The sequence below is a fragment of the Ascidiella aspersa genome, chromosome 4 (assembly GCF_963924565.1).
Source record: "Ascidiella aspersa chromosome 4, kaAscAspe10.2, whole genome shotgun sequence".
In the NCBI taxonomy this organism is placed as follows: domain Eukaryota; kingdom Metazoa; phylum Chordata; class Ascidiacea; order Phlebobranchia; family Ascidiidae; genus Ascidiella; species Ascidiella aspersa.
Window position 1 is genome coordinate 8,744,797 of NC_139450.1, and position 10,420 is coordinate 8,755,216.

Consider the following 10,420-nt stretch of genomic DNA (forward strand, 5'->3'; position numbering starts at 1 on the left):
AATCAGCACCAGATCAAATATCACCTTCTTTAATGAACGCGACGCAATTCGCAGACCAGAGAGTGAGAGAAATACGCAATTCAAAGCAGAGATACAAATCTGTGACAGAGGGTGCCTGATAACGTCAGAGAAGAAAGTAAGGCAAAATGTCAATTTTCTAAGATGGAAAGCACGGTTGATAAAATCAAATAACGTTGATTGAAAGAGAAGTCGAATCCGTTCTAGCAGAATAACTTATTGAGCAAAAAAAACGAAATTTTTGCAAAAAACATTTTTTATATATTGTCATTCAGGTTACAAAGCCAACATATGCATGCACACACCGACATTTTTTTAATTTAGAAATTCTGTTGAAAGTTCGAATACTGTATAACTTTTAAACAAAAGACGATATTTCGGGAAATTAGGGCAAATATAACGTGAGATCACAACATTTTGACAAACGAAAAAAAACAAGATTAGAAAATCAGTGGAACATTAGATAAGGATGAACAATATCATATTTTCATATCGAAAAATAATATAAATTACTAGTCTCGTGCTGCATCCTGGAAAATAACACCCGATTTATTGCCATTTGAATTATAAGATTTTAATACTAGGGATGCTACAAAACAACTAAAATTAGGACATTATACAGGGCCACAGTAATTAGTAATTATATTTTCATAAGAAACAATTAACTTAATTTTGTTGATTTCTGTCAAATTTTGTTGGTTTACCATTACTGAAATACACATTAATACGGTAAGCGAAATTTGGTATCGGATCGGCACGGATACCACCCTATAGTACAGTGCCGATCAAGGACCTTGCATATCGGAAAGTACCGATACTGCGAAACGGAACCGGGCATCGGCTTCGATTCGATATTATCGGACATTTCCCCCCCAAAACCACACAAAAATCGCAAAGGCGTCTTTACATGGCATCCATGTCCAGACTGGCCTTGACTTCGTATTTTAAATTTCTTCTTTCTTTATTAACCAGCGCGGCTTCGCCTTTACGCAACCTACGATGAGCGTAAGCCTTCTTCTGTTTGTTTATCGACTTTTTGACCTTCTGCTTGATCAGCTCATCCGACATGGCCGCCTGCGAGCCGCAAGTCGACTGAGCGGGGCGCGAAAAATGAAGGGCTTTAGTGGATTCTGGTTCGTCACGGAATGGACGAAATTGACGGTTTGACAAGGACAGGTCTTCCAATGACTCGACGACGGCGCTCCCAACGTGGACGTAGTCAGTTGGGTTTGTGGTCGAATTGTCCTGGACTTCTGGCATGTTGTTCGAATTATCGGGGGAAATTACTTCAGATTTATCAGTGTTTACAGTAGTTTGATTATTAACGCCGGTCAAAATGCAATTTTCTTTTGTATCGTTTATGTTCTTCAATTCACTTTCAGTAGAAACGGTTTCCGGGGTATTTAACGCATTTTCAGTTGAAAAATTGTTTTCGACAGAACTTATATTGTTCTCCAGTTTTGAGTTCTCATCCTGATTTTCTTCCTGGAATTCAAGATCTGATCCTTCGTTAGAGTTTTCGTCAGAGGTTAAGTTTTCTGTAGTTTCAGGCGATTCGTCTCCGCTCTCTGTCTCCATCTGGTGACGGAACTCGCTCGAGTATTTCTCCATTTCGCTGTTGTCTTGTTTGGAGAAACCGCTTGCCGCTACTTCTCTGTATTATATGAAAATGAATGCAAACCGTTATTCTTGTGTAATTCAGGGTAAGTGTTTTATTAAGTCATTGTGACTAATTTAATCCTGGAAGTGTTCTATTGCTGGAGACTACAGGTTACGGAGCACACGATGCCCCGACATTGTACTAGTTCTTTTTTTAGGTGGTTAGTACCTTGGGTTGGGGTGTTAGGACCAAACCTTGTTGTTTAGTATATGGCAATTCTGCTTGTACTTACACTGATGCTGTTCTAACGACATTGATTTTTTATACAAGCATAGAGCTGGTGCCTAAAGTTACAAAAGTTTTTTTAAAGTACAAGTTTTTTTAAAGTACAAGAAAAAAGGTTTCACTGGAAATACAAACCAAAATAATAATAAAACAAGACAATTTTTTACCACATCGATACTTTAATATCAGAATCAGAAAACTAGCTTAGGCTACATATTTAATGCTTAGATTTCTTAAGCTTTTCTTTTAATTTATACCTGTCCATTGAGCATTCCTTGGAAACATCAACGTCAAACTGTGGATATTCTTCAGTCTCGTAATTAAATCTCCTCAAAAAGTAATCACGGACACACTTCACATCTCTGTCGAAATAATACCTGAAATACAAATATTTGTTTGCATTTTACTCCCAATTTACCCTTATAAATGCTAGATGTGAATATGAATGCACTAATAAAAATTTTCATGAAAAAATAGCCATCAAAAAACATATCATCACATAAATTTCCTCAAAAATATACAACAGCAGTGGGTAACTATTTACCAAACAGAAAAAGTGATATTTACTCAGCATTTTTGTGAGACGTTGACATCATTTGTGGAAAATCAATCATTGTCACATGATCATTTTCATCCAGCATGAGATTAAACTCATTAAAATCACCGTGAATTAAACCGTGATTGGCCAGCTTCAAGATGAGATTCATGAGTTCATCATAGACTGCACCGGGGTCATTTATTTCATGCACCTAAATAGATTAAATTGTATGTACTTAATGCAATAAATGAAAAGTATATATAAGCAATGTAGTTAATTTGCCTTCATTTAAAGATTAAAAACAATATATATACAAAATTCTCTAAACTTATGATATTTTAAGCACAGTTAATTGTACCCAAATAATAATCCTAATAAGTTGTTAGTTTGTGGGGTAACAGATTATTTTGAAGAAAAAACATGCAGTCGTTATTAATTAAAATTTAAACAATTTTAAATCATGAAGTGGAAATACGTGGGATAATGGGGTGACTATATTCTTCATAACCTATAACTGTACCCCTAAAAAACAGCAACGATTTACAAGGCATTACCTGTTGTAAAGGATAAGCCTGCAAGAGTTCCATCACCACACAATGGCGGTTACACTCCACCGGTTTCGGAACCGGAAACCCTCTTTCGAACAGCGCTTTCATGTATGCAAACTCTTTGGTTGCGGCAAGTCGCGAAAGGTAGATCCACGAGACAGTGTTTCGGTTGGCGTGATAGTCCCGCTTGTTCTTCAACTGTCTGAATGAGGTTCTTCCAAGTCTAAACAGCAAAGTAAACGTTAAGTTAAAGGTAAGGAACAAATCTTCCCAAGTTATTTTTGAGATAAATAAACCATTTAAAAATGCATGGTCTTTAGGAGTGAATTTTAATGTTTAACTTTTACCTCAAATAAAATATTGCACAGATAAATACCACCAGTAAAAGCATATGTAGCAAGGCTGGGGAGCCTTAAACAGCATTGGCTTTGTCTTCAGTGTCATTTAACAGTTAACTAATGGATGCAGCTCAGGAGCCACCAAATGCATATGAAATGGCTTCAGCTCCGGCTCCACAAACAAAACAAAAATTACTCTGGCTCAAGCGAACAGCCCCCAGCCCGTATATGTATAGTAGGTGGAAGTATGAATTTTTGTTAGTGTTGTAAGTAGATTGTATTGTTTAAGTGTCTAACTTAAGTTAAACTTTAGAGCAATTATTACAAAATTTACTAATATCAGTTTCAAGGTAAAAAGGTTTGTAAAAAACAAGTGATGGTTCAGACGAAGGTATATAATATTGAGAGTAGGCGTTAGTAAAACTAAAGACAAACAATGCGGTACTCGCAAGATATGTTTTTGGGACATCAGTTTAACATAAAAATCATATGTTTGGCTATCCAGTATTTTTCACAAACCTGTGAATTTTTAAAGCAAGCTGTTCTCCTTCTTTATCTCCAACAATATAAATGTCAGACTCCTTTCCAACACCAATCTGGTTTCCGACAGAGGCCAAAACATCTCGCTGAGAGAGCACTTTTAAGGACAAGTAGTCATAGCTGGAAATAGAACACATAAATTAGCTTTTTACGAAAAGTACACTTTTAATTTAGTGTTTGCTCCAACATATATCTTTAAAAATCGTAAATCAGTTAGAGATTGAGCGATATCTCTTTTTGGGACCAATGCGTTACCTTTGTTTTATCTTTTTTGGCAACCGATACCATACTGATGCTGAGAATATAGTCAAAATGTAATCTTATTGTTAAGAAAATTCTAATAACAATATAGTTTATCTACCTATATTTATTTTACTCCTAATTTACATATTACCTTGGCATTATGCTAAGATTTTTTTTTATGGCAAAAAACTATGAAATTGATTTAATTTTCAAGAAAAAAAAATATCATATTGGTGAAGTAAATATCGCCCAAAATATGTCAAAGATTACCAAATATACCAATAAGGAAAATATCGGCCTTAGTATCTCTGAATTGTCTACTATAAGCTTTATGTATAAAAGTACACTTTTAGTTAAGTGTGCGCTCAAGAACATATAATATCTTCAAAAAATATTGAATTAGTTTGTTCCTAGTGCACTGGATTTAAAACTGCTATCTTTCAATAGTTTCTAGGGGTTTGTAGTAGTGATTACTGGTTATATGTAGAGGACCTTCAATACATCTTAAAAAGTATTTTTGGCCGAGACAAAATATTTTGCCGACCACTGACTTAGATAAACAATTTCTGCTTATCATCAAACAAAATTATGTTTGTACCCTCTGTTTGTGAGGCGATATCCCGTATTCATCTTGCTTTTCTCATAAGCAAGTAGCCTGTGCTTTGAAAGCTCACGGACCAGCTTGTGTGTCCCTCCATGCTTTAGGTTGGCGATCGATGCAATGAGACTCACTGGAACTATTTCGTGATTTTTCATCCCCATTTCCACAGCAGTCAGCACTCTAAAGTCTTCTTGAGACAAATATCGAAGCAGCGATACATCCAATTTCCCCATTATTAGAACTTAAATCGCAATGTTTAATAAACTGGGCTAAAAAGAAAAGGATAAAAATCAGTAAAAAGGGCAATGATAGATATTTCTACTTGTGCATTTTGATTATTACAAATATAATTGTGTTTAATAAAATTTAGTTTGTCAAAAATGTCTACCCAGGAAAAAAAACAAAATATAAGTTATATAAAGACACAAATTATGACTATTTTGAAAGGCAGCAAAAAACACTTGTAAAAAGTTGTAATACAGAGGGGCGATTTCCAAAAATGTGCATTTCTATTTCTGTGTAGGCTCTAGAAAAATTGCCTTCAATAATTTTTTGTTGAATCACAAGAGTGAATAAAAATGTAAGGGGGTTATCACCATTTTGAAATTATGTATGTGGTCAAATAAAAAGAAGAAGATTAAAAGAATAAACTTTCGAGCAAACTGTTTGGAGGTATTGGTTAAGGCAGAATATGAATATCAAAGCCCATACAGACGTAGGGTGGAAATGGACAAAGATATATTAGAAGTGCATACAAAATGCTGATTTGTTCTATACAGCATTGTGGTAACTACAACCTCAAGCCATAGTCTCAAAGAATTATTTAAAACATTTAAATGCTACCTTCTTCTGTATGGGCTAAAAAAAAAACAAAGTTATTTGATTTTTCCTTATAAACACCTTGACACCAAACATAAAAAATGTACATACATTTCAGTAAAGAATTATTTTAGTGCATTAAGAAACTGTGAATGTTCCAGGCCTCTAATAAGTAAGATTTCCGAGTCCAGCTTAATGTCTTTGGCTTTCAGCATGCAAGTCCGTTTCCACTTGTTACTCATTCCACAATCCCTGCACGACTTGGCAGGATAAGGTTCCCAGCAAGTAGTTCTCTGCTTGCACTGAGTGCATGCAAAGAAGCGTTTTTTGACGTTTTTCCACACCAGTGTATGTTGGAGTTGCTTGCACCGCTCATGTGGAGCCCAAAAAGTGTAGTTGCACTGGTTGCAGGTCGCGACCTTTGCTGGAACCTCAAAAGTCTCTGACATTTTTTGCTCCATCATTTCTTTCTTGATAAGCGGTTTGAAGTAGTCATCTTGTTGCTCCATTTCGGCAATTTTGAGTTCAACTGAATGGGAAGAGGACGCATTAAGAATCTTTGTAAACTCGTCTTCTGATAATTTTTGTCCCAAAGCAGGTGAAATATTTTTCTTCTTGTTAGTTATTTCAACATTTTCGTTCTCCTTATCTTTACGATTTCTGTTAACTTTGGACAAAAATTTTTCCTGCAGTTTTTTATTTTCTTTTACATCATGAATTCTGCCGATAACCGTTTGATTGGGATTAACTTTCTTGATTTCCACATCGCCTTTATCATTGCGAAGTTTTGCAGCTGCCCTTTTCTTTTGAATTTCTGCAAGGGTTATGGAACTGCAACTTACGTGACTTTTCTTAGCCATGAGGTTTCCGAAAATGTCCACTCCATTTTCATTGCTGGAATTTTTCAACAGCTTTGGTACTGGCAATGTTAATTTGTTCGTAAGATTCGCATTTCTGCCAGACGGAACAGCATTTTTTCTTTTCGTTATTAAATCTTGAGTGCATTTCTTGATGGTGTCAGCAGAAACAAAGTTGATGGTTGGGGGCTTTGCTGAAACCAAACGACCCCTTATCATGCTATGTTGTTCTTTCAAAACAGCAAGCGGAGAAATAGGTACTGATTTGGTTTCTTTCTGATCATGCTTTTTTTCTTTTTTATGCAAGTGATTTAAAAACTGGCGCGAACCAGCCACCATGTCACCTGAACTCAACATTTCGGAAAAAGCATCGGAACATCCAGACACTGTCTGCTCCCCTTTTATTCCACTTAGAGCCTGCATGATTTTAGATCTTTCGAGTTGCTCTTTCTGTTTGACAGTCGACATACTTTTGGCCTTTTCCAAAACACTAGTCAGCTTCATTTTGGATTGTTTTTGTTGAATGTTGGGATTCGAAGAAGGAGGCGCAGCACTGAATACTTGACCACCATAGAAAAACTGGTCGCCCCTTACTTTATTCCACAGTGTTTTCTTGTATTTATCTGCAATGGGGGGTGCAACAGAACCTTGCAGTTCACCACGTTTTGAGCTAACCTTCTTGAACTTGGACTGCATGTGGTACACACACGTTTCACCGAATTGCTTATTTATGAAAGCCAAACACTTTCCGACTGGCTGTTTGTTTCTGTATTTTGTCGCCATGCACCATCCAAGGTCAGCAGAAACGCCGATTTTCATGACGCGATCAGAAACATCCACCGTTAACGCCGGTATGTTATCATAGCTTTTGTTGGACTCTTCTCTTTTGGGAGGCATTATGGACGGATTAAGTAGGCCTATAACGTGACCAACTGTGATTTTCTTCCACAATTCCTGGTGGACTTGCCCGAATAGAAATATGCTCACATGCTTGGTGCAGTCGTCCAAATCAGTTAAGTGCCAGATACTAAAAGGCTTTCCATTTTTTGCGGTTTGAGGATCAAGTTGTTTGGCAACAACAGCCACTGTGACCCAGTCTGTTTCATTTGCAAGTTTCAAAGTTGGTCGAATCAGGCTTAGCTTCAAAAAGGTTTTTGATTCCATCCGTTGCTGCATTTCAGCAGCAGACACAAACGATTGTTTCATGCGAATACGAGAATATCGCTCCATCTCTATGGATGGCCCTTTTACAACTTTTTTGGGACCGGCCATCGGTGCAGCACTTAAAGAGCCAAAATTACCGGCACTAGCTTTTGCAATTCTAGGAGATTGTGTTGAATAGAAACATTTCTTTTTAGCGGCAGGCTGAATCTCAGGTGATTTTTTGGTTTCACTTGGGGAAATAGCTTCGCAATTTTGCTCAGAGTTATTCTTACTATCTGAAAATTTTGCTCCAAATGCATCCTTAAAGGAACGTTTAGCAGGTGTAGCTTGATTTTGTGAGGAATTAGTTTCAGCATTTTCTTCAAACGAATTTATACGCGTTTTTAAAAGCTGATCTTTTTCATTTCCTGACTTCACACTTTGGTCAACTTGTTTAGCTTTACTTTGCTCAGTTTCTGCTGCATCTGTTTGATCATCTTCTAATAGTGTTGCAAGTTCATCGAGCTGGTTTATTTCGTCTTGGGAATCCGTTTGGATCGGTAGTTCTTCTCTCGTATTTGAAGCATCAAACTCATCTAGAACACCATCTTGTTCAAACAATAAAGAAATGTCATCAGTAGTTGTCATTATTATAAACAAGTAAAAGCTTTCTTGAAATGATTAAAGTGTATGATTAGTTGTACTGCATTAACAAATTTTCTTCTCAGCGTAATGAACGGAGTTTATATATAAGAGCGCCAAATTCTGAAAGGAAAATCCCCGCAAGGCAAACGTGCTTTGCCCATTTACAAAAATACGTACAATACCGATCACCACGTAAAATTAGCATTTAACCACCTTAATATATACCAAGATATCAAATGACATGCTGCAAAGCAAATATTTTAGTCTTTTAATGTTTTTCTTGCCTATTCTTCGTAATTTATAAAATAATATGCATCCATCTCATTTAAAAATGTTTGTGGTAAATAGAAAATAATCCTTATGCAAAATACAACGTTAAAAATAAAGTCACGTGTACACTAACATAGATATCTATTTTTTTGTAATCTTTCGCCAAATTTACTTGATTATTTCCTGTTTAGAGAAAATTTTAAATATTTTAGAGAAAGTTGATGTTCATTTTTTGATAGTTTCAAGTTCTCTAGTCCAATTTTCGAAATTTACTCTATTTTGAAACCACAAATTTACAATATTGTTTCCAAATAATTATGTATATTTATAAACTTCAATGCATTCTTTATACTTTAACACTTTAAACATTTTAGCTTCCTCAAATCATGAATTTTAAAAAGTTTTAATTTTAAGGTTTAGTTTTTTTGTTTTTAAATAATGCTAAAACTTCTCAAAACAATAAATGTTGAAGAGTACTACTAAATCATCCGGAAACACTTAATTCGACATACATAAAACGCAAAAGTGCTGGCAGGTTTTACGTGGCGCGATATTTTTCGAACAGGTCTATTACTATTGTATCAATGTTCGCGCACATATGTAATGCTGTACAACTTGCGCACATCACTTTCCCAGGCACACCTTGACAAAATGCAAAAACTAAAAATGTGGTTCGTTGATCAAATGCGCACATGGCTTTTTTTCGGCGAAACCTTTGTGTTTTTGGTTATTCGTCTAGCGGTGTTTTTTGTGGAGTATTTGAAGTGTCGGATTCTCGCCTGTACGCTTTCCATTTTTGACGTGTGCCAACGCTGGCGAGTTGTGGACTCCGCAAGAATAAAGAACGATTCAAAAATTCTCAAAAAGACGCCGCAGCATTTAGTGCTAGTCATCGACGAAAGCGATTTGCACTTTGAAAATATTTCGAACATTATCATTTGGACGCTTACGCTGGGCGTTAGACGTATCACAATTGCAGACACATGTGGCTACCTCGAAAAAAACTTTGCGGAATTTCGTCAGAGTTATGATGAAACGGTTGGCGACAGTAAATGTCTTTTGACACCAAGCAACTGCGAATTTATTTTGGGAACAGACAATTCGGTAAAAGATTACACCGCTGGTACATATGTGACCATAACCTCTACAACAACAGAACGGGAATTTTTCTTGGACTGCGTCAAGATAGCCACTCGGAGAATGAAGGGAAACGCCACCTTTACTGAAAATTTCACCCCCGATTCGTTTAACGAAATTCTAGAAGCAGAAAGGGGCGTTGACATAGCGCCAGATCTTCTGTTGTCCTTTGGCTCTTATTTTTCTTATCATGGCTTTAATCCCTGGTCTTTGCGCCTTACTGAGATTATGTCATTGCCATCGCATAAAAACTTGTCGTACTTTCGTCTTTTAAAAGTATTTAAAAGGTTCGCAAAATGTGAGCAGCGCTTTGGCATCTAGCTTTTTGCACATTACCTACAACATCCCAACAGCCTATTTGGACATGTTTAAAATAAATGCAATTTTTTCAGTCAAAAGAACATTTTATTCATCATGCAATGCATGCCCCAAACACCTTGTTTTTTTATCATTTTTGTATTGTATTTTTGTGACACGTAACTTGGAAATTAAATAAAAATTGTCCAACAAATTATACTTGTGTGAAGCATTTGTAATTTTTTGTTTGATTTTGTTTGTGAAATGATTTGCCACCCCAGTTCCTTTAAATAGTAATATAAATATTGTTTCGAAAATGTTGTAATCATGTGGTCGAAAGCAATATTGTGTTCCAACAAAACTTTGGTGTGTTATTAAAAACAACTTGTTTTGTTGATGACTGTTTGTGCCTTTACTTACCCATTTATGTACTTGCAACACGCCTATGATATTTTATTGTTTTAGTGCCGTTTACACTAAATTCCCTGAAATATGTTTTGTTGTTTGTTTATCTGTGATTGACATTGCAATGCTTTGTCTT

At 35.9% G+C, this 10,420-nt stretch overlaps 3 protein-coding genes across 4 annotated transcripts; 1 reads left to right on the plus strand and 2 right to left on the minus strand.

Moving 5' to 3' along the window:
- Window positions 1–49: 49 nt before the first annotated feature.
- LOC146147006 (serine/threonine-protein kinase RIO2-like) lies at window positions 50–4,964 on the minus strand. 2 transcript variants are annotated; one of them, XM_083386816.1, is made up of 7 exons: window positions 4,709–4,964; window positions 3,847–3,987; window positions 2,996–3,212; window positions 2,471–2,652; window positions 2,161–2,280; window positions 1,427–1,672; window positions 50–1,219 (listed from the first exon to the last, which is right to left on the minus strand). In XM_083386816.1, the coding sequence occupies exons 1-7, from the start codon at window positions 4,942–4,944 to the stop codon at window positions 922–924; spliced, it is 1,440 nt and encodes a 479-aa protein (XP_083242942.1). In that variant the 5' UTR covers window positions 4,945–4,964; the 3' UTR covers window positions 50–921. The 2 variants fall into 2 exon arrangements, with proteins under 2 accessions (XP_083242942.1, XP_083242941.1); XM_083386815.1 differs by having other exon boundaries at window positions 50–1,672.
- Window positions 4,965–5,030: 66 nt separating this feature from the next.
- On the minus strand, window positions 5,031–8,178 carry LOC146147007 (protein MCM10 homolog). The gene has a single exon (XM_083387899.1). It carries the CDS (start codon window positions 8,176–8,178, stop codon window positions 5,656–5,658), a length of 2,523 nt encoding a protein of 840 aa, XP_083244025.1. The 3' UTR covers window positions 5,031–5,655.
- Window positions 8,179–9,004: 826 nt separating this feature from the next.
- On the plus strand, window positions 9,005–10,409 carry LOC146147008 (dehydrodolichyl diphosphate synthase complex subunit nus1-like). Its single transcript, XM_083388638.1, has one exon. It carries the CDS (start codon window positions 9,049–9,051, stop codon window positions 9,901–9,903), a length of 855 nt encoding a protein of 284 aa, XP_083244764.1. The 5' UTR covers window positions 9,005–9,048; the 3' UTR covers window positions 9,904–10,409.
- Window positions 10,410–10,420: the final 11 nt, after the last annotated feature.